Genomic DNA, 24,096 nt, shown 5'->3' with positions numbered 1-24,096 from the left:
TCATAAATTAAATTCTTCATCAACTCAAACTCGTTAAGCGCCAATAAAGTGACAGAGAGTTATTTTCATCACTTTTTCAATGGTCTACCACAAGGCACATCGGTGTATCTCCAATGCGTGTGTATGAGTGGCCTCTATGCGCCGAAGCGCTCACGCACACACACGCAACTGGAGAGTGGGAGAGAGAGAGAGTTACTGGCTTAGGCCACGCCCCCAGCAAAGAGAGTCAGAATTCGAATGGGATTGGGAATGGGAATGGGAATAAGGAGAAAAAAGGTCGCCGAACAAACTGGTTCTACAATTCAGCAGCAGAATTCAGTTCGCTTTTTTTGTTTAAGACTTTTACGCATGCGCAGCATGATTTTAGATTTTAAAGGGTATTCCCCCGATAAGAGGATTCAACTAAGTGCACTTCAGCCACAGCTGCCAGAGGAGAGGAGTGCGATGATATCAGCAGTGCCCACTCAGAAGCATCAATTAGTCGCTAACCCTGCCCACCAGGCGTATGCTTAATTTGGCCAAAATTAACCGTTCACTTCTTCTCTTTGGGCGCGCACATTTCATGCGAAAGTTAACTGCTTAACGATAAAAGCAAACTAATTAAATCGGGGGGAGAGAGGGAGAAATTGCCACATAATAAAGCAAATTAAAAGCAAATTAATTTAAAACAAAAAGCGGCAAGCGGGGAGGTGGTCGGCACAAGTTGAGGAGTGGCAGCAGCGAGCAGCGAGTTAATGTTGCGGATGTGGCGTAAATGAAAAGGATAAGTGGATACACAGGACGCACACACGCGTTCGTGCCCAGCAAAAGGATATGCCCGAGATACCCGTCGCTCCACTTCAATTAAGCATCGCGCCAACATGGCAGCCTCTCACAGATACACAGACACACGCACACACACACACACACTCAGCCAAAGGCACGACGAGAGAGCACAGGGCCCCACTAACATTCACACAAACACACACACACACACCATCATACGCAGGCACACACAGATACACCCACACATCCCTTGGACGTAATTACGTTTGGCAAGCTCGTTATGCGTAAGAATAAACGCGCATTAAGAGCTCATTAGTTGGCACAAATCGAATCGCTGGGCCAAAAGGAGGATCCGAACCAAAATGTCAGCAGGCGGGGTGGAAAATGTAGGAAAATGTTGGGAAATGGGGGAAAATGGGTGGGCTGTGTGCCTGGTTATCTGGCATTTTCATTTAACGTGTAATGGAAGATAGCGTAAACGGACAAATTGAACCGAAGCCAAAAGAGAGACTGAACGAACTGGACTGAAATGAAATACTCAAGCTCTGGGGAAAAACCACAACTCATGACAACAGGTAAGCTGCGAAATGCCGGCTAAATGTAAATGGTAATGGTATTGGCCACGCTTAATGGCTGGCTGACTGCGTCTATTACCCGGCTGACAATCAAGTGTCGGAAGTGGGAAGTGGGATGTGGCCTTCCAGGGCATCCACCTCCAATGATAAATGCAATATTTTTAGAAATTTATTAAGCCAACCATACAAACTTGTCTTGTAATTAAAACATTTTAGGCTGACTTTACACAACGAATAAGTAGCTACTACAGATGCATGATTTGATAGAAATTTGCATGGTATTAAGAGCACATTTTTAACTAAGTTCAAACAACATTTCAAATAACTAAGTATTTAAAGTCAGAAACATGTGGCTTAGTATGAATAATACATAACTATTGAATTAATTATATGTTCCTAATACATACATATGTATAATATAATATAAAATATAAATAAATTTCCTTCTATATTAACTGTAATATTTATACTACAACTACCAACTATAATTCTGAAAAGTCAATGTACCCAAGCCAAATAGCAGCCCAACTTCCAATGACGTAATAAGGATAATTGTGTGGCCAACACATTCCCGAACCTCAACTGCCTTTAAGTTTATTTCCTTGACAAATGACGCTCGCCGCAATCAGCTTGCAAATTTGTAACAATAGCAGGATATTAACAAAATCCACTTATGTATCCGTTTTAGGTTTCACGCTCCTTGGGAAAAGTGGAGTGCTGGAGTGTGAAGGAAATGCCGATGCAAAGAGAGCGAGATGGAGAGACACACACTTTGTGGCCTAAGCCCAAAAATGGTTTGCCGATGCAATTGTGGACGAAAAATCTGTGGCACCAAAGTCATATATTTTTTGGGTCGAAAAGGCGCAGGGACTCCGTTCTGCATTTCCCTTCGAGGACATCTGGGCGAAGGGCAGTAAGTGCAGTTAGTTTATTTTATTACGAAGCCGACAAACAAGCCTCTTTAGCTGGAGTCGGGGGAGTCGAGGTAGTCGGGGCATCCCAAGTGCCCATTGTTATACTCTGGATTCCGGATCGCCTGGACTCGAAAGTCCATGTCCTGTGCCGTGTCGGAGCTCAATGGGCACAGCCACCCCGCGAGTCCTGCGCACTCTCTCTCGCTCTCGCAATGCTCTCCCGAGTTGTTGACTCCGCCCCCTTGGCTCACACACACGCAGCACACAGGAGCGGTGTGTATATATAGGTGCGGTGTGCTCAACCGGTTTCCAATTCGATTTGGAAACTCGAGTCGTCAGCGGGCCACAGTCGCTGCCTTCGAGTTTATTGCCAACTCTGCCTTGGCCCGGTGCGCAACGGTTTCGGTAGTTGTTAGTGCATAGTTGGTATATTCGGAGCTGAACTTTTCCCGCTTGTGACTGAAAAAATGCTTGACTTTTAGCCAGAGGAAAACTCAGTGTGAAGAAATTTCCGAGAGCGATTTAAATACAATTTCTGTGACTGTGTGTTTGTGTGTGTGTACTCTGGTGTTGCCTCAACTGTGATCAATCATATCATTGCCGATTTGCTGATTTGCTGATTTGTTGATTTGCCGACTTAAGTACTCTTGCCCTTCGCAATCGAATGGATATCAAAGCCTCGACGCCACCTGCCCTCGAAGTGGCTCCTGGCCAGCCCGGCTCGCCCGCCGGAAAACCGGCAGCGATCTCCGGCACCATGTCCGGTCCCGGTGGAGTGGCCAACTCGTCCTCCCCGGCGACGGTCAACAACACCGCCGCCACATTCCAGCACATCTTTGAGCAGCTGGTGCAGCAGGGCGGCGGAAACCACAAGCTGCCGCCCAAGCAGCTGGAGCAACTGCGTCACCTGCTCGGCAATGTGAGGGATGCAAAGAATCTGCAGATGATCGTGGAGAAGTTCAAGAACCTGGAGCAGTTCCACGAGCACTATGCCGCCCACCTGGCCAACAACAACACTGTGATCTCAACGGAAGGTGAGCTGCACTTCCGACGGCAAATTTCGATGGTGCTCGAATATAGTGATCTGTTCGGAAAAAAAAAACAAGTTTGGATTTATTTGTCTAAAATGTATTTTTCTCTTACATAAAAGAGTGGGTTTCAATTCAAAGTTATAGAATTTAGAATAGTTCTAACACTTAAAACAAAAGCTTTAGATAAGATGAATTCGAATAAAGAAATGAACTCGTACTCAATCATATTTATTATTCAAGAATAGATTTATATAGAAATTGTTTTGATCTTATGTGTCAATTGGGCTAAATATACAAAACTTCTTGAACAAATTTGTAAATTCTATTCTAATTGATCTCAAATCACGTTGTCAGAAACATGCTCCATTACCAAACATATTAGGCCTCGTTAGATAAAATTCGAAAGTTAATTTTTTCACGTGTGGCCTTAGCCGGAAAAGCCTTGCAATTGTTTGATTATAGATTTAATTAACACTAATTGCTACCGGACACGGACACGGACACGGACATTCCGGAGTGATCCTAAATGTCTGAATGGCTGAGTGTGTGCGTGTTCACAACAATGTTTTAATGTTTTTTAGTGCATTAACATGCACAGCGGAAAATTTGATAGGAAATTATAAGCTAATTGCAAGACGAGGCAATTAAGCCGCTTTAAATCCCGCCGCACTTTGTGCCGCTTTCACTTGCCACTCGCCACTTGGCACAGTTTGTTTTAATTTCGTTAAAAATGCATAAAGCCATCAGGCAACATGTTGCCTACTTTCCAGCATGCCGTCGTGACAACTGCCCATTTTATGTGGACGAGGGGCATTGCAAGGGGGGCGGGGGGGGTCCAGGTTGCAATTACAGCTTTTAGCTCGTTAAAATCGCAAATAAAGTTGTGTGTACGCCGCGGACTGGACTAAATTTTAATACTTTCGAAATTGCTGACAAATTTGCATAGGGTCGCGCAGCACTGTCGTGCACCTAATTGACTTTGGCAAACTGTTGGCAAACAGGCTTTTAACTCCGTTCTCTTGTTTCTTTTTGTTATATTTTGTGCTTTATTTTATTGCCCGCAGATAGCAACGACTTGGTTAAGGATAATGCCAGGAAGTACGGATCTGGTGGACAGACGCTAACGCCGCGCCACACAATCGATGCCATACTGGGCCTGAAGAATCGCAATGGCGCGGGAAATGGCGCTGGGAATAGGAATCCGGAAACGGTCAGCGATGGTAAGTCATAGCCCGGCATTATTTGGCCATTAGCCGTGATCAGTGGGCCATGTCAGGGAAAATGGCAAATCGATTTCAATTACCCGCTCGCAGCGCATGGAATCAACAAACACAATCGCAAATTGTATTAGCCTTGACATGGGGTGTTGGTTTCGGGTGGTTTTGGGTGGTTTTGGTTGGCTTTGGGTGGTTTTGGGTGGCTCTAGGTGGATGTGGGTGGCTTTGGATGGCTTGGGTGGGTGGTGGCGTCGGGACTTGCACTTTGGCAACGCCTCGAGATGCACGACAGCTGATAAGCAATCAGTCAGCGGTAATCGCTCGCGAAGAAAACGAAACGAAGACCTAAAAAACGAAATAAAAGGGAAAAACGCACAGCAAAAAGGAAGTCATATTTAGATGGGATTAGAAACCCACCGCTTTTGGCCAATTTAAACTTATATTAGTGGCACGGGGGGGAGTGAGCACTTTTGAAGGCTTTTTAACTGGATTATAGTGGGGATTTGCGGTGCCAGCTGGCGACGACTCCCCGCATTCAGGTGGGTGCCAAAAATAGTCTTCTGCACGTCATTTATAATTCATTTCGCTTCTGTTTTGATTGCCGGCAAGCGATTGTCGCTCTCGCGTCTCGACCACGCCCACAGCCCACCGCCCATGCCACCAAATTGGCAGCAAGTTGCGAAAAAAGGGTGGGCACTGATATAGCCGCGATTATGGTTATGGCCATAACACCACAGCCTTGAGTCCTTGCATCATCCAAACAACTAGGTGGGAAATGAAGGAGTTGCTTTTGCCATTTGACGCAGGAATTGTGCGCTTTTCGAGCATATTCGGTTAATAGATAGTTACTTAAATTATATGATTTCTAAAATAATATATTAAATTTATGACTATTCCATTTATGCACAAATCATCTAGTTTCATACATTTTGACACTCTCCCATTGACAAAAGCAATCAGAAATTGTTCGCATTGCTCATTTACCAGCTTTCAACTGGCCATTAGAAAGCCAAAACAATTAGCAGTAGGCATCTTTGCAATTAATTCAATTAAGTGGTTTCATAAACGCCCAAAACAGACAACTACAACGATGGTAAAGGGGTTCCCAAACCAAATGGACAGCCAGAAACAACAAGGTGATGAACAAATTGACAACAACACCGCGTGCAAATCAAAATGGCGTCGAGCGACAACAACAAGAGCACAAGAGGTTAAATGGCCTCAAATTAATTAGAAACAGGCTAATTAACTGTGGGTGTATAAATCGAGGGGGTGGCAGGCGGAGAAGAGGTGGGGGCTTAGCTACATGGCAAGCTCAAGCGTTTCGCATTTAAGCCATAATTAAACTGGCGGCCAGACACAAGCCGTCAAAAAGCATTTAATCTGACAGCTGGCGGCAACGGTGGCGTCCCAGAAAGAGACAGCTACACTGTAGCAGACAGAGATAGAGATAGAGAGAGCGAGAGATGTAAAATTGAGATGTAAACAATCATTAAAGGCGCAGGAGGCACAAGTGCATTTGGCCAAAAAGCGAACAAGCTGGCTCTGCAACGTTAAGATCTAGATAGGCTAAGAGCGGATGAGCGAAAGAGTGGGGCATATCTGATTAGAAAGAGACGGCGGATGCACGAGCTCCGAGGCAATCGAAGTGATCCCCTTCACGATCCATCTACACGAGATCTGTTCGCCAGTTGACGCGGCATTAAATTGAGCATTAAGGCGTCTTAATAATTTTAATGCGTGTCTGCGTCGGCGTCGGCGTCGTCTTATTAGCCCGGCTTTTGTGGCTTCTACCACTTTTTATGGAAATCCTCTCCCACCCCCCTCCACCACACCGCACTGCCAACAAGCACTTGTGATTGACAGTTTTGTTTATGGCTTGTTTCGCTTTTTGATATGAGCGCGATATCGCATCTCATCTGGCTGCACAGATCTTCCGGCGAACAAGAAACCAGTCGAAATGTGCATTTCCTTTCGGCCCCTACCTGTTCTGGCCATGACTTTTAGAAAACCCGCTGCGGCTAATAACATATCAATTAGGCCGCCTAATGGCCAAGTATTGGCCCAACAATGGGAAACTGTCAAATCATCATTAGGATTAGACACCGGGCAGGAGGACAGAGAAGAGGTAGTGACGCGATTAGCGTCAATTTGTAACTCACATTTGGGATGGATTCATCGGAAACACAAGCCAAATTGGAGCAAAATGTGGCACAGAGTGTACATTCTAATCGCGGAATATCATCTCACTAAACGTAACTTTCTCGACAACTACCTAGCATTACAATCCTAAGTTAAAAGTCATAATCAAATTTCAATGCGTTAACGACCGACAAATTTCCAGACGCCAACTCGAAATCATTTCTTAATTGATGTGTCGATCAAGCCATCGAAACAGAGTGAATGGGCAGTGGTCTGAGAAGCTGGTTCATTCACCATTTGAATTGTGGATTTTGAATGAGTTTTGAAATTTATGGGCAGCTTAGAATTACTATTCAGAGAGTTGTCTTTAGAGTGTAGAAGTTATTGAGGTGTGCTATTACATAGATATTCGCAGGACATTAATCATGTTGCTGCATTAGAATTGATTTCTGACATATAACTTCTTGATTTATGCCACCTTTTCACAAATTCCCCATGATATACGAGCTTATCCAACACATCATTCACACTTTGGCCAATTGCTTAGTAAAGCCCCCCCTCCTTCCCTCTTTCCACCCTAAAAAAGGCAGAACAACTTTTGTTTTAACCTTTTATATTTCGCTGCTCACGCAATTAACTCACGCACTCCGTGTGGCAACTCGGCGGTGTATTTTTTTTATTGTAATTTTTTTGTGTGGATTGATGTGGATCGTGGGAAAGGGGGAGAGGGGGAGAGGGGATCGGGTGGCGGCTACTGTCTATCGCCTCATGTGGCTGGCATTCGAATCTTTTGTGCTACTTCATTTGCAGAGGCTTTCAAAAGCGATTTTCGTAGTTAATTTCATTAGCACCACAGTGGCTCAAAATAAAATGCATGCTGGGCGTGTAAATTTCGATTGATTGGTGAAAACGCTCGCAGAGGTTAATTCGGGGCATTTACAATCTTCGTTTTGGCTGCTGTTTAAAGTTAATTAGCCAAAATACTGACCCAATTAATCGAACTGTGGCGAATCGGTACACGATGTGGCGCATAATTACATTAGGCAATCGACTTAACGAAAAATGACTTCGCTGTGGACTTACATCGAAAAGCAATTATCCAAAAGACTATCAAATAATTACAGATACTCTCGAGTGAGTAGCAAACTTGGCAGTCTGACTGCGTAATTGGTTTTGTTTCCAATTGGCCCGCCCACCGAAAGCCAATTTAACATAGAAATTGAATTCGGTTACACAAAATCCAGCCAAGAACTGAAACCCAAACCCAAACACATATAATACCTTGGTCCTGGCGCTTCGAAAACTAATGACTTCCTTGCATGTCACGTGATATGAACAAGCGCTAGTTGGAACGCCCATTAGGGAGCAATGCCGCCTCATCTGGAACTCCTCCTCTGTTTTCTGGGAATTTTTATTGCCTCACATTGTAAATACCAGGCGTCTAATTGAAAGCCGTTTATTAGTGGGTGGGCGGCCAACAGGTTTGACCCGCCGCCGCAGGTCGAAGGCACCGCATCCCCCCCTCGGTTCACCGGCCAAATTAAATAACACGTTGTTATTAGCCGGGTTGTTCAAGGCTTTTAGCCAGCCAGTGAGTTGGCAAACAGCTTTATGACTTCCCTTCCCGCCTCATTGAGCATACTAATTAAAATCTAATCAGGTGCCTGAATGCGTGGGCGAATGGCCAACCTTGTATTAGCCATTGATCACGCTCAATTAATTGTACAGGAAATAATGGTTTCTGATGAAATTGGGATTGAGTGTAGCAGTGAAAAATGTTGGCTATTGTTACTCCTCGCCATATAGTAAACTTTTCTTAACCCTTTGAACCCCTTTTTAGGCGCCGTTGATGCCTCTCTGGGCGACGAGGATGCCACTGATCTGCGCTGCGGCATGACCCTGACGCAGTTGCGCAGCATGGACAATCACATGGCCAGCATGCTGCAGCAGCACGCGAAGAATGGAGCAGCCCTGCCCTACGGTCCCCCCACTCCGCCGGGGGGTCAGCAGCCCCAGGTGCCGAATGCGACGACCCTGCACCATGGACAGCAGCTGGGCGGCCAGGCGGGACATGGAACGCATCCGGGCCATGGCCATCCCACGCATCATGGGCATGCGCCCTTTGGCTATCATAATGCATTTGGCTTTGGCCAGGGACATGGGTATGGGCACCAGGAGGAGGCGGCGGGCAATTACCTCAATTCGATGCACCAGATGGTCGAGGCCAATCAATTGCAGACCGGAGCCAATGGGGCCACCAATGCTCCGCCCGCACCGTTGCCCCCCAGTTCCTTTGGCAGTCATCAGCAGCATTTGGCCGCCTTGGCTGCCCAGGCGCAGGAGCAGCATAATCAACAGAATCAGCACGGCAAATACGCCAAGTCATCGCCCACTGGAGCGGGTCCACCTCCACCACCGCCGGGTGCCTACTTTATGGAATCTCAGACGGCGGCGCCTGCCGCCCAGTCGCAGAGCAACTACGACGACCGTTCAATGTCCTCGGCCAGCGATTTGGAGGAGGACGACGATGACGCGGCAAAGCTGCAGCTCGACGTGACCTCCCCGCCCACTCCGGCGCCACGTGGTCCGCTGGCCGCCAAGCGCAAGTCCGCCGGCGTCTTCTGTGATGATAATGAGCCAAAATTAGCCAACGGCCAGTTGCCAGGCGGCAATTACGGCATTCGGCCGCGCAGCTTGCAGGAGGTGCATCATCAGCAGCACTCGCACCACCACCAACAACAGCAACAGCAGCAACAGCAGCAGCAACAGCAGCAACTGCAACAGCAACAGCAGCAGGGCTTTCAGCACGACTTTCGCAACAGTGGGAATGGCAATCCCAATGGCAACAGCAACTCCGGCGATCATGGCGAGCGCTTGAACGCGGATAACGACAGTTTGGTCAACGGCAGCTGCGCCTCCAGCGAGGAACTCAACCAGACCAACAGCAGCGAGCAGGGCGAGAAGATCACATCCGGCAGCGACGACGAGGGTGGGTACAATCCTTTCATAAAAGATCCTTTTACAGTCAACTAGATCACCTGGAACTAATTACTTTCTAGTTTGGTCACTAATCAAGCTGTCCTATATAAAATTATAAGATATTTTCCAACTGTAATCTTAAGCTTTATCTTAGACTATGACTATCGAATTCTTTGCAAATATCTGTATTGGCAGGCCAGGATGATAACTGCGCCAAGAAGAAACACCGTCGCAATCGGACCACCTTCACCACCTACCAGCTCCATGAACTGGAGCGGGCCTTCGAGAAGTCCCACTACCCCGATGTCTATTCCCGCGAGGAGCTGGCCATGAAGGTGAACCTGCCCGAGGTCCGCGTCCAGGTGAGTCACCTCCAGTACCTACAGTACCTCCCATATCTCTTGTGTCAGTATCTCTTGTGTCTGCAAGTGATTTAAAGCCGAGCCTCAGCTAATTGGGAAGTCAACGTGTCTGCTGCTGAGAGCAACCGCCAGCCAGGCTCCGGAAATTAAACAATTTCCGTTTGCTATTTATTTTAACGAAATTAAGTTGTACCCGCTCTTTATCATCCCCTTGCAACTAAAACTCCTGCGAATGCAAGGTGCTAGAAGTGCATACATTTGGAATAGTTGGCAGGGATTTATGGCCGGAGATCCTTAATGAGAGGAGAACTGCATATTTGCATTATTTCATTGACTAGCAAGTCGATTGGTAGTAGCTTTCCTCACAGTATTCTTAAAGTTCAAAACGAATAGGATTTTTTATAGTTATTTCTTATTTACTATGAATTCAAATTAGCTGCATTTACATATTCGAATTAAACTTCCTCATTTTACCATAACTCTTTGAGCCATTCATTGATGTTTTTGTGTGTCGCAGCCTGTGGTTTGATTTCCCCTCAAGAGCAATAATAATTGTCAAACTTTGCGCATAACTTGGCTCCGAGTGCATGAAACAATTTATGTCTCAATAGGAAAATGACAGCGCCGAAAGAGTTCTCGAGTTGGTCGGTGGTGGGTCATTCAATGGGTTTCCTTTTCTTCCGCTGAGAGAATTATGCATTTTATGCGACTATGCGCTTTTATGCTCCACGACTTTGGGGCACGGGGCATCGCCAGTGTGGCGATGTAGCAATGTGGCAATGTGGCATTGTGGCAATGTGGCGATATGGCGGGATGCCATGTCTGGCAGCCATTCGTTTCGGGTGGCAAATTGTGACGTGAACGGGCAGGGCGCCTCGTAAATTCCATTCACAGCGGTGTAGCATAAAAAAACGCTTAAGCAGCAACAACTATCGATGGGTGACAGTGGGTGTTGCACATACAAAAATGTTGGATAGCCTATTAATACAAATGGATGTATAGTTGAGCAAGCAAAAGGTCTAGATCATACACCGCATCTAAATTCAACTTAACAAATTAGATATTTTATACTTGCCACAAAACTCTGCCACATAAACAGCTTATTAAGTAGCTTTCTATATTTTTCTGTGTAGTACTCGACTTTGGCTGGGGCTGCTGCAAGCTCTAGAGTGGACCAGGCAGTTGGCATAGTTTTCCAACCGCAAAAGTGGGTGCAAGGCGGTGTTTGGGCCAAAACCCCCCACACCCCCTGCAGCCGGTAAATGCAAAGGACATATCAAATTTCACGACTTCGTTTCGTTTCCTCAGCCGACAAATCATTTTTATTGACTAAACATTATCGTGCCCACAGCCAGAGTTGGCGACACTGTCGTCGGCGTCTCCAACACAACACAGGACATAAATAAATAAACAAATACCAAAAATGCCGTATGTATTTATGGTTGTATCTATAGCCCCGACTTTATATATTGTGCCACCGCACAAACGAAATACAAAGGTAATGAAGCGAAATCGCATAAAAATTTCTCCTCCTCAGACTTCTCAGCCTTCTGAGCCTTCTGAGCCTTCTGGCCCTCATGTGTCACTTTGTCAAATTGACACGAATTCAAATTATGCCAGCAGGAACCGAAACGAGCTATGGCCATAGAGTATTGTCGTCCTCCAACCCTTTGACTCGTTTTTTCGATTTAGTGGGCTGCATTGATGGGGCCCAACCCATCCTGATCCTGGATCCTGTGTGTTTGTAATCGTATTTGCGGTTAGTTTGCATGAAGTTCTAGTTATCGTTTTTACTCCTTTGCTACCAATTTTTTCCCTCCTCCTTTTTTGTTGGGTTTTTTTTATTTTTTGCTCTTTGACTGGGCCTGGGAAATTGCTTGGTGTGCAACTCGTTGAAGGTGGAAATTTGTTTTGATTAAGTTTGCTGGCGCACACACATACACACACTATAGGCTGGCCAAAAAAAAAAAATGAAAAATGAATGGAAAGGAATTGTAACCAAAGTTGAGTGAGTTGTTTCTTTGCAAACCCAGTCAGCCATCCACCAAATAGAATTTCTCGTTTAGATGAGTTCATTTCAGGGTTTTGCATTGGTCGCCCACTTTTCGTCGGTTTCTTTTTGCTGGATTGCTGTCATTGCATTGTAATAGATTTGTTAAATGTTTGTTTAAAAAGTTTGATTGGATTTTGCATTTTGTGTGTATGGCAATGGAATGAATTTCTCTGTGGCTTGTTTGATTGTTGTTTAAATGGCAATATACGTTGACAGACAGAGTTGCCGAACTATGCTCAAAACAAGTTCAATTAAAATTGTGTCATTTTGTGGTCTACCCACAGGTTCGAAAGAAAACTAAACCAGGCTAAAGTCGGCTAAAAACATCTGAAGACGGTAACCGCAGCCATTAAACAAGGGTTTGAGTGGCCTAAGCTCGGGGATTATCGCTGATGGTAACCAAAACAAAACGCGTTAAGCCAGCAAATTAAACGGTAGATTAACGCCCAAAAAAAAATAACTCAGCTAGACGATCATTAACACTTGCCGTGAAAATGTATCGCCTCTTTCCCCCAGAAAGGACACCAAAAAACCCTGAGAGCAGCAACATATGTCCTGGCAGATGACAATTACTTTTGTTTGGATTACTCACTGACAGGACTGAGTGCGGACTTTTTTTTTGTTTCGTCCTTTGGGAGGGTTGTCTGGCGCCCAGTCAAGGGTTAAAGCCGCCAGTCGACTCAATCATACGCCGCATTAAACCGTCGCCCAAAAAGAGTTTAATTAAAACTTAATTTGCCATGCCCGAGCGCAGAGAATCGAATACAATTGGGGAATGGATCTATGGAGAAAGACATTTGCTTTCAAACGAGCAAATTGGGAAAAGTATTTCTGCTGCATGTCTTTATTTAGTTAGTATGATAAACATGGGTATTTTCATGTGCAACGAGCACTTTTATTGGGTTTATTAGCAGAAAAATAAACAAATATAAAGGTCGGAGGCAAAAGTTTGTGTCAATTATTTTGCATAGTCAAATGATTAAATATCGTAAACCTGTCAAAATATCCTGCGCCAAAGTAAATAATAATCCAGTGTAATAGTTTATTTATCTGCATATATTGCTCATACGACATGTGTGACGTGACACAGACAGCCCGAAGCGCTCTTTATATCCGTGTCTCTCCAATCCAATGTGAATGTGTGTGTGTATGTGGATGTGAATGTGAATGTGAATGTGCATAAACAGCAAACAAATAAAAATGTCATTTCACTAACAAATAAAATAGATTTTTATTGCATTCCACTTGGCCTGCGTCTTTGCCCTCGCCTTTCGGATTTGAACCGGAGCTTGAATTCGGATTTGCCCCCTCGACATTTCCACATTTCCACATTTTATGCTCATTTCGTTGTGCGCTCCGTTCTGGTTTCTGCTTCGATTATTTTTTATTGAATATTTACTTCAACTTTGGCATTCGTTTGCTTGCATGACCGTTTTATCGACAACTACCCACCCACCCAGCCACCCACAACGCTTTCGTTTTCGTTTCCACATGCCATAATAATAATGCATATTAGCTTCATTTGTTTAGACCCACTCTCATGCCCCCCAGCGCCATGAAATCCTATACAAATCTAATAATGAAAACGATCGCTTGCCCGCCCGACTGCCAAACAAGCTCGTTCATCGCCATCATTCGGTGTGGGTCATCAAATCGCTTTCAATAAAGCCATTGAATGCTTAAGTAGGCTGGTCCCACTGCGAGTTCCAAGTGCGAGTTGAAAAAGCTTTTCAAACTTATTTAACTTATTGTCCATGCCGAGGTCCCTGCAGGACCTCCGAAGTCTCAATGGGGCGTTTTTTGGGGAGTGGCCGGCTCTTTTCAGGCCATTTATTAGGCACTTGTCCTGATTGCTGTCCGTCAGTATGTCAGTGTTCGGTGTCAGTGTGGCCAGAGCAGCTAATGAACATTTGCATTTCGCTTTTTTGCTATTTTGCTTTTTGAAGCACTCCCGCCGATATAATTAAATGGCGATGAAATATGCATAGGACTCAAGCCGCAGCTGTGGACTTGAAGTACGAGAAGGGTGTAGGTGTAGGTTGGTGTAGAGTGTAGGGTGGGTGTGGGCAGAGCAATTAACACATTATGCCACCTTGGCAAAACAATAATAAAAGGCGAAAGGAGCAGGAGCAGGAGTAGGAGAAGGGGTGAACGAGGGCCAGGAAAACAAAACCACCGCAAGGGTAAATAAATGTCAGGTCACAAAGGGCAGTCGAGTGCAGAGGGGGTGGCTGTTCCATCCGGAACTCGAAGGCTTATAATATACGAGTATTTAAGCAGGGTCTGTGTTTGTGTATGTCTGGCTTACACACATCTGCCGTTTATTAAAATGTATTTTGATCAACTGTCAACTAAAACAAAGCGCGCTACTTGAGCGAAACTTTCAGGCACTTGACATGAGACGGCCAATTTAGGCAACACCGGGCGGGTAAAACAAATACCCGTGAAAAGGGTATGAAATCGTATTCAGCTGACTACGCACTTCGACGATGTAAATTCAGTTTTTCTATTGCTCCCTAATAATGCAACTAAACGCAGCTCACGAGTCCACCTCTAATGTGCCACAGAATTATGGTTAATTGCGACTTAAGAATTCCAAATTTGAAGACAGACATTTGACTATGGCCAAGGAGGAACTAGGGAGGCGAGGGGCAACTCTCGACAGAAGTTTGCCGCTTTCAATTAACCCTCATTAGAAGCGCTTTTCGGGCCAGCAGAAGAAAGCCTTCTGCGATCGAGACACGCCCACGCAGAATCCGTGTCGCAATTAATTAAACTTGAAAGCCAAAGCGCAGGATGGCAGGATGGCAGGAGCTACAGATAGTTGGGGATATCAGGGGGATTGGGAAGATGACGGCGCAGTTGCCGCGCGGCTCAAAGGAATTTCCGACGTTGGAGGGAGTCTGCGGCCGGAGATGCCGAAGGATCTGGCAAGCAACACAATGTCGGCATCGTTTGTGTTTGTTTGCGATGGCATCCAATTTCATTCTTTTATGCGACTTATTGAGTTTGTTCTGCGCCGCTCCCGCTCCCGCTCCTCTGTGTGTCCTTAAGGTCCTGGTCGGGTTCGGCTCTGATGTCCCAATGTCCTGGCCCGGCCAAAGGGTGTTGTTGTCTCCAGTTTGAGAGCCCGAGGCAGAGTTTAAAGGCAGCCAGCCTACTACGCGACTCATGCGCCTCTCATGCGCATCCTTTGCAGCGTTTAAGCCACGAAACGTGTCCTTGTGCTTGCGCTATTTACTTTTCCAGGACTTGGGCTATGATTGCGCTTTTCTGCGCACCACCCACCTGATGGCTAACACAATGCAAGGCGGACGTGTAGTTGGAGTTCGGCCACGTGCGGGGGATTTGTTTTAGTTCGGGCTCGGTTGTCTCAAATTCAGCGTAGCCTGTCAACACATTTTAATATAAATGCATAAATCAAACGGAATGAAATTATAAATCATACACATGACCCCCGGCCTCACCCTCAATCGAGGTGGTGGTTGCAACCCCCGAAAACGAAACGCAGCTCACTTGACATCACGGATTGCCTCGCCGTCAGCATTGTCACTCCATTTGTTTGGCTTAGAGCGAAGTAAAATATATAAACCAATGTAATCAAGCGAAGACAATTACAATTACAATGAAATTATTTCGCATTTTGTCGGTGCTTTTTTTTATTTTGTTCTGGTAAATTGCTTTTGCGAAAATATCCTTGGATCTCTGAGAAAACAGCCAGCCGAGCAGCTGTTAATACGACCCTAAACTCCTCGAGTGTCGAGTGTCAAGTGGAAAAGTGGAAAAGTGGAACGTGGAAAAGGGGGCGCAATCCGAAGGTGGGTTGGATGGGTGGTTTGTTTGGAGAGGCCATCACACCCCTCGCTGATGTGAACATTATGAATATTATTCAATTTGTACGCCTAAATGCTTTGTAATGAGTTGCACATCTGTTCGCTTCAGCGAGCGTTTTATACATTTTTTTTTTGCCTCTCGGAGTCAAAAGGCAACAGGATCAAGGATAAAGGATAAAGGATAAAGTGCGGGTGCTTTTGAGTATTTAAGTTTTTATTGCATTACTGCCCTGTCCTCTGCGCTGTCAGATGTCAAGGATGCACTCAATCCAGTTCACAGTTTCCAGCACGATTCAATTATGACTTTGATTTGGAATTGTGTAATCTGTTTCGGGGATTGATGAACCCCTTGTATCCGCTATCCCCACTTCCCATCCAAAATACTTGGATGCCTCTCGGCTGTCAGTTTAAATGAGCATTGGGCTTAAGTTGTCAAATTAGCGGCAACAATACAATTTCAATTTCGATCCACAGTCAATCAAAATAATGCCCAGGCCAGCATCGAAGTGTAGAGGGAATTTCCAAAAGGTGGAAAGGTAAGGGGACTGACTGCCTGCGATACGTAAAATTGACTTAATCAGCTTTATATAAATGCTTATTTTGACAATAACGCTGGGCTTGAGCCCCCACATATGTACGCTAATTATGTGGGGCCCAAGCGGCTTATTATAATTTCAGACATCATGTTTATGGGCCTGAAAAAAAAGGAAAGAGAAAAAACAAAAACAAAAACAAAAAACAGAAATCAAGAAAGGCAACTCCTTTGCACTACGAATTCCGTTCTCGGGTCGCTTTTCCGCTTTTAATTAATTCCCGCTGCCTGCTAATTGGTTTTATGCGTTTCCCAAACGAATTCCTCCCGCCGACTGCATAAATCACAAAACACTTAAACAATTTTCCGAGCTCTGGCCTCGTTGATTACGTGCTAATTAATCACCTAAACAAATTTCGCTTCGGCTGGCAGGTGGAATAACTATAATAACGATATTATTATTTTCGAGAGCACGCAAATTATAATTAAGTTATCAGGGGACAAACTCTGGAAACGACAGCGCCCAAAAACTATGGCGCGCTGCACTGAGCAAAATAACTAGCTTATTGCTCTAGTTGAGCCTGGGTAAACAGATTTAATATTTTAAATTAGATATTTATTATCATAAATCGAGAGAAGCTACAAAAACCACTTCTCTTAATCTTTGCCTTTTAACTAAGTAAGAATACATGGAAATGGTAGCAAGTAAACTTGCTCTATGTGTTTTCTAATTTTTTACAGATTTTCTGTTTACAGTGCAACTCAATCTATGTATGTGCCCCAAAAATTATTCAAATTGAGCGTGGCAACTGCTTAGAATCGGTCTGAATCTGATGGGCGGTCTTTTCCTCGGGGCCCTCGAATGTTGCAAATTAAAAGTGCGTCAACAGAAATTTGTCCCTGTGACTGTGTCCTATAACTGAGTCCTGGTGCCTGGGAAGTGGCAAGGACTCGGGCCACGTTTCCCACTGACAGTTGGACTAAGCAACCCCGAAAGGAGCCTGGTATTTGTAGTCCTTTGTAGCCGATTTAACTGCTTATTAACTGTGCGTGTGCGCCCGTTTCTTTCGCTCGGAATGCTGCTCGGCATGTCAGCGAGTAAATAAATAGCTAATTAAATACAGGGTGCCACGTGGCGGCGAGCAAACACGCCCCTGCAAACAATCCTCCCCTGCTTCCCCGTTCCTGCTCCTCCTCCTGTTTCTGCTCCTGCTTCCTTGATCCTTTTGCTGCGCCACGACCAAAGTCAGTTCGACGGCTAACAATTGAAATGGCAAGGAAACCCGAGTCCTGATCGAGTGGGTGTCGGATTGGCGCTTTCCTCGACTTTTCTCATGGCGAAATTCGAGGCGGAGTCGCTGGCCGAGTCTGCGGCTGTCAGAAAATCAAGATTTGTCGCGTGTTTGGCCTTCGATTACAGGGCTCACGACGGAAAAGTTAGCCTACAATTAGCCAAGTTGAGGGGTGGTGTGAAAAGCTGAAAAGGCGCAGCTTAAAGTGCGTGGGTTACGGTTTGCTCTACTACCTAGAAATCAAGAATAGTTGCGATTTCTTATCCAAAGTCTATTCTGGACAAACTCTAGTCTGGAGAAGCAGTAGAACTTTCGAATGAAATACAACCGTTTCCCGGCATTTTCAAACGGCGGCACCGAGTGTAAATCAATACGCTTGTCGGCTCCCAAACTAATTAAAACATCTTGCGGATTGTGGCCGTCGTCAAAGCTTTTGTCTCTCCTTTTTGGCTCTAATGTGTCCTGCATCGCACAAAGCGAAACCGAAACAGGATGCTCGACGAGCTTCGGCTTCTTGGGCAGACTGAGAGCTTCGATTGCGAGGGTCCTGGGCCGGAACTAAAAGCCAACAATGGCATCAAAAAAAAAAAAAAAAAACATGTCATAAACTAGCAGGGCAAGGACTCCACGCTGCGGCATTGTCCCAACGAATTCGGACTGAAAATTATGACAGGCCACTGAAAGAATTGAATCGGAGTGCTGGACTGCAGGACTGCTGAATGCTTCGTGTCTGTCGCTGTCTGGAAACGGGACAGCCCTATAATTAGGCTCCCCCTGGCAGGATTTGAGGATTTGTGGATTTTTTAATTGAATTAAAGCTTGCGCGAGGAGCGGCCAGAGTTCCCATGCAATTCGCATTCGGGGTTATTACCTTAGGCGCCGCTATCAATATCCTTGAACGCAACGGGTTGTCCTGCCCCGACTACCCCGAGATTACCCCTACTGTCCCGACTTTCGAACCATTGCCCCTGGGGTCGACTCTCTAATTGCAGTACAAGCTGGGGCAAAATTATTTTGCTGCCATGCAATTAGTTCGCCTATCGCCTATCGCCGTACGGGAACGAGCTCAAACAAAGTGCATTCGATGGCATCGAGTTTTCAATCAATTTGATTGAATTGCATGACAAACGGGCGGCACTGGGATAATTATAGTCCTGTTGACGGCATAATGCTTATGCCATATAGGTTGAGAGCACTGCGTTGTAAGTAGATCGCACCAACTGATACCCAGTGCCCCCCATGGGCAGAGATAAAAGGTTTCACTCTTCCCAAACGAACCTTTAACCAGCTTGTTTCTGGGAAAGTCAGCAGTTATTGAAATTGATTTTGCTTGTTCATTTCTAACAGATTTACTTGGTGTACAGGCAGGAGTATTACTAACTTTAACGAAAAATTTTAAATTTGATTTTTTCTTCATATTTATAAGCCCCCAAATTGGCTGGCATGTGGTCAATCCAAAATTCCCCATTATACTCTTCATCAAACCCATTCAATGGTTTTGAGATATAAGTTACCCGAGTATCCTTTGCCGCACTACGGAACAGCCTACCGAAAACGGAAGTATGAATATTCCAACAACAAGTCCTTTCTGTGTAATATCTAGTCGAACTGCAACAATTGAACCACCACTCCCGACCACCCCAACCCCCTCCACCTCCTGCGCCACCCAATCCCCTCGTTCTCTACAAGTTGCAAACAGTTTTATTAAGCTGCTGAAGCTCTTGTGTGTTAAAAGTCAATTTTCCAATTTGCAAACTGTCAGAAACATTCGAAAAGCAATTTCTGCCACACAGCGAGTGAAAGAGAGGGCACCACTTCCCCGTTAGCAAGAGAGAGAGAGAGACATAGAGAGAGCGCACATTGCGTATACGCCTGGTATGCTGTGTGAGTTACTTCAACATCTATGTGGGGCTTTTGCCCATTTTTGTTTCTTTCGGTTTTTTTCTCCTTTTTTGGGTGGAACGACACTTTGCGGCACAAGTTTTCCAATAAAACGGCAAAACTTTGCTGCGAACAAAATTAAAGAAGACGACAAGGAAAATGGTAGAATGACATTGCCAGAGGAAGAGCAAGATGATGATGTTAAGAGGGGGAGTTGGTGTGTACGGGGGTTGGGCTTTGGGTTTTGGGTGGTCGCAAATTGTTTGCTGCCAATGTGAAGTTTATGAAAAAGATTAAAGTTGAAAAGTGGTTGCCTGATGGCTGGCAGAGGGGGGTTGGGTGGGTACTGTGGGGAGGAGGCGACAGGGGGCGTTCTTGTGGTGAGTCGCGTGCTCCACATGAATGCCAAATTGCTGCAGGCCTGCTCGATAGATGGGTGGGTGGTTGGTTGAGTGGGTGGCGGATGGTGGGTGTTGGGTGCTTTTGAGGACACAACCGTCTAAATGTAGCAAAATTGAAAATGGCTGAAAATGGGAATGCCTGCGAATGTGTGTGTGTGTGTGTGTGTGAGCCCGCCTGCCTGCCTGTTTGTATTTGTGTCTATGGGGTGGAAAATTGAGTTTGGTCCATGTCATGGCAAAAAGGGGGCGCGGTGGGCAGCGGGCTATGGGCTGTGGGCGGTGGGCGGTGGGTGGTGGTTCAGCATCAACGGCCAAAGATGAAAGCAGACAATTTTGCCAGCTTTCGGGTGGATGAGCGTAGTGATGGCTAAAGGTCATTATGATGTTTGTGGGCGTGCCACCACCCGCCTGCTGACTGCGAGAGAGAGAGAGAGAGAGCTTTCTCCTGTCTCCATCTCGCTTGCTCGTTTGGAGTTCTGTATGGGGGATTTTCATTATGGCGCGCCATGAATGGAAATTACAAAATTGATTTTGATGATTTAATTAAAATGAAGAAGCACAAACTCAAATTATAACAGCCAGCGCGAGGCCCTCTCTTTCTTTCAGCTTCCAGACCTCTCTCCCCCTCTCCGATTGCGCGTGTGTGTGTGTTGGTGGGTGAGTGTGTGTGGGTTGGTGTGTGTGTTTGCTTAAGTGTGGGAAGCTGAATGTGGCCTAAAGCTGCTAACTTTAATTTATTTTCCTCGTACAGATTTGAGAGACAGGAAATTAGACTTTCTAAATGGGATTTCAATTTGCTTGAGTAGGGAATGGAAATGGCGGAGGGGAATGGAGGGAGAGATGAGGAGGGAAAGCGGAGCCAACGGCATTAGCCATTTTGTTATTGTTGCCTGTCTGCTCTGCTAATTGATATCCGACAGATATTCAAAGATAATCAAGGCACAACTCTAATTGGAACGGATTTGATTGGCTTTTGATTAGCATGAAATGAGTTTTCGATAGTTACAAATAAACTGGTGCTTTCAAAGTGACATACACTATTTTCAAATATTTTCGAAAGAATATTTTGCACACACAGCTTATAAATGCTTATAATAATATGTCTAAATGATATTAAGTAAAATTTATTTTCAATATCCAAAGAAAAAAGTAAATATTTTCTTATTTAACTTGCAGAGGTAATTATCAGCTTAGATTGAATTTTTTAACTCAATAATTTTTTACATCAAACTCCCTAGATAACTTGCCATTAATCTCGTTTTCAATTTTTCTCCTCTCGCTGCATAGTGTATTTTTAATTAACCCATTTCAAATTGCATTTTCCGACTGGCAAATTTGTTTTGCAAATCACTTTCGGGGCAACGAAAATAATTTTACGCACCATTATCCTTAATTAAATAGCCGCAAAGCGACTGAAACCCGAGCGCACAAGCACACACATACATACATACGTACTGGTACATATACAAAAACACCTATAGATGCTTGTTTATGTATGTATGTCCTTGTGGCAGGAGCGGCAACCAAAAACAGCAACGACTACAGCAACAACAACATTATTTCATGGTAATGAAATTTTCATCAGAAATAATTTCTTATTAATTTGCGCAAATTGCATTTAATTACTTTGAGCGGGGCCAGGAGCAGAAAGTGGGCGCAGGAGGTGCCAAAGGGGGTGGTAATAACCAGCCGGGGGGCAATGAAAACTTTCCCTAGATGGCTTTTATCCCCCTCTCTCACTCTCTCGCCTTCTCTTTCTCTGTTTCACTCTTACCCGCTGTCGCTGTCTCCTTTGCTCTCTGCCACTAATTAGACAGCCACACTAATACACGCTCATTGTTGCGATAATTCTAATTAGAGCCAAGGCAACTAATTGAATTTTATTTTATTTCCTTCGCTACTTTGCGTGTGTGCGTCTAGGTGTGCGTGTGCGTGTATTTGTGTTTGTGGGTGCTGCTCAGCCATTTTGTTTGGTCGCTTTATGACTGTGAGTGTGTCTGTGTATGACTGGATATATCTCTGCTGGCATCTGTGTGTGTGTGTGTGTGCTTTCATTAACAATTTTGTGTTGGCCGCCATTTTGCTTTTTGTCTTGTGAGACTCGTTCTCTCTTTTGGAGCTGCAGCTCTCTTTGTGGAGCTCTTTCGCTGCCGCTTTTCATTTCCGTTTTCTAATTACTAGGTATTCTCTTCCATACGAAATGAAAATACCTTTCGCTTGGTTAATGCCGCTTAACGCCTGACTAACTTGGCGCGTTTCTTGTCATGCGATTAATTTAATTGCTCCAGCCAGCAACCCAATTAGCTAATCCATTCTCTTCCGCTTGTTCCCATTTCCAGGTGTGGTTCCAGAATCGTCGCGCCAAGTGGCGTCGCCAGGAGAAATCGGAGAGCCTTCGTTTGGGCCTGACCCACTTCACCCAGCTGCCCCATCGCCTGGGTTGCGGTGCCTCCGGACTGCCCGTGGATCCCTGGCTATCGCCACCGCTGCTGAGTGCCCTGCCAGGTAGGAGACTTCACATGATCTGCTCGGAGAAATATTATTTTAAAAAAGATTTATATACTTGGATGTAAATGGAACTAAATTGCCAAAGGTTTCTAGAGTTTAACTGGTTACCTGTACAGGACACAAGTATACATACATATATCAAAATTCTTAACCAGATAATATTTCATCACATACTTTCTTGATTTACTTTCCCACCTGAAAGAGAAACATAATTTATTTACTGTAATGCGGTTTTAGATTTAATATCAAACTAAAAGAAGCATTTTTTTCTGACCCTTTGATTTTATTTACCCGCAGGCTTTCTCTCGCATCCGCAGACGGTGTATCCAAGCTATCTGACGCCGCCGCTGAGCCTGGCGCCCGGTAACCTGACCATGAGCAGTCTGGCGGCCATGGGCCATCACCACGCCCACAATGGACCGCCGCCCCCGCACGTGGGTCACGGCGGACATGGTCAGCCGCAGCCACCGCCGCCGCCGCCGCCCCACGGAGTGCCACACCCACACGGCAGCCACCATGTGGTACCCCTTTCTCACCTCTCGCCGCACCTGTCACGTATGTCGCCGCATGCGACGTCCTTGGGCTCGCCCCACCACGGAGTGAACCCCCTCGGCACGCCGCTGCACAGCAGCCTGCCGCCCAGTTCGACAGCCACGACCGTGGCCGTCTCATCCTCGCAGTCGTCCTCCTCCTCCGCCTCGCTGGAGTGCAGCGGTCCGGATGTCTGCATGTCGCCGCAGAACCTCAGCATCGGCAATGCCGATTCCAATGGGGATGGACGCGATCTGAGCAGCGACCTGGATGCCGGCAGCACCAGCAGCAATCCCGGCAGCAGCCTGGACAAGTGCGCGGCCAGCGCCAACATAGAGCTGCTCGATGTGGGTCGGGATAGTCCGCCACCTCCGCCCACTCCGACTGGCAAGGGTTCGAGCACGCCGCCGACGGACATGCGGAGCAACTCGATTGCCACGCTAAGGATCAAGGCCAAGGAGCACCTGGATAACCTGAACAAGGGAATGGTCTCCATTGTCTAGCCCCAGTCGGTTCCTAGCTAAGTGCACCTCCTCCAATCGAAAACAGTTCCCACTCACCCGTCTCAACATTTAGGTGTGTTCTAAGTTTAGTGAATTTCGTGTTGTAAGTACTTATTTCTGAGGCAGTTTCTTATATGGTTAACTCAACATGTGCAAAGTGTATTTGTAAAATTTTAATTACTCCAATGAAAAACGGCTGATGAAGAAGTCTATTCCTAATGCATATTAGCACAAAATAAATATGACAAGTTTTAGCTCAATACATATGTGTTTTTCTTGGCGGGGTTGGGTATAATTTGTGACACAGGATAATTACATTCTTATATTATCGAAACATTGTCAATTAATACCTCATTAAAGAAAATATATTAATTCAATTTGAATACGTTCTTATTTAAGGATTTATGTAGATTTCTGTTCAGGGGTTTAATTAGCAGGGGAGCTAATCAGCAAGGTAATCAGTCATCAATAATACAACTTTTCTGGCCAATTATGAATGCTTATCTGCCCCTCTAATCGGCTGTGCAAGGCTACTTAATGACTTGATTAATAAGAAAATCGGGAGACATTGAGCAGA

The 24,096-nt window shown here is 45.4% G+C and overlaps 1 protein-coding gene across 1 annotated transcript; it reads left to right on the top strand.

Moving 5' to 3' along the window:
* The first annotated feature begins 1,023 nt into the window (after positions 1-1,023).
* On the top strand, positions 1,024-23,739 carry LOC120446790 (retinal homeobox protein Rx). Its single transcript, XM_039627946.1, has 7 exons — positions 1,024-1,340; positions 2,029-3,288; positions 4,350-4,505; positions 8,485-9,633; positions 9,819-9,985; positions 22,317-22,482; positions 22,783-23,739. The coding sequence occupies exons 2-7, from the start codon at positions 2,919-2,921 to the stop codon at positions 23,517-23,519; spliced, it is 2,745 nt and encodes a 914-aa protein (XP_039483880.1). The 5' UTR covers positions 1,024-1,340; positions 2,029-2,918; the 3' UTR covers positions 23,520-23,739.
* Positions 23,740-24,096: the final 357 nt, after the last annotated feature.

The sequence above is a fragment of the Drosophila santomea genome, chromosome 2R (assembly GCF_016746245.2).
Source record: "Drosophila santomea strain STO CAGO 1482 chromosome 2R, Prin_Dsan_1.1, whole genome shotgun sequence".
Classification (NCBI taxonomy): Eukaryota; Metazoa; Arthropoda; class Insecta; order Diptera; family Drosophilidae; genus Drosophila; species Drosophila santomea.
Note: the sequence above shows the minus strand (reverse complement) of the source record. Positions and strands in the feature narration are given on the sequence as shown.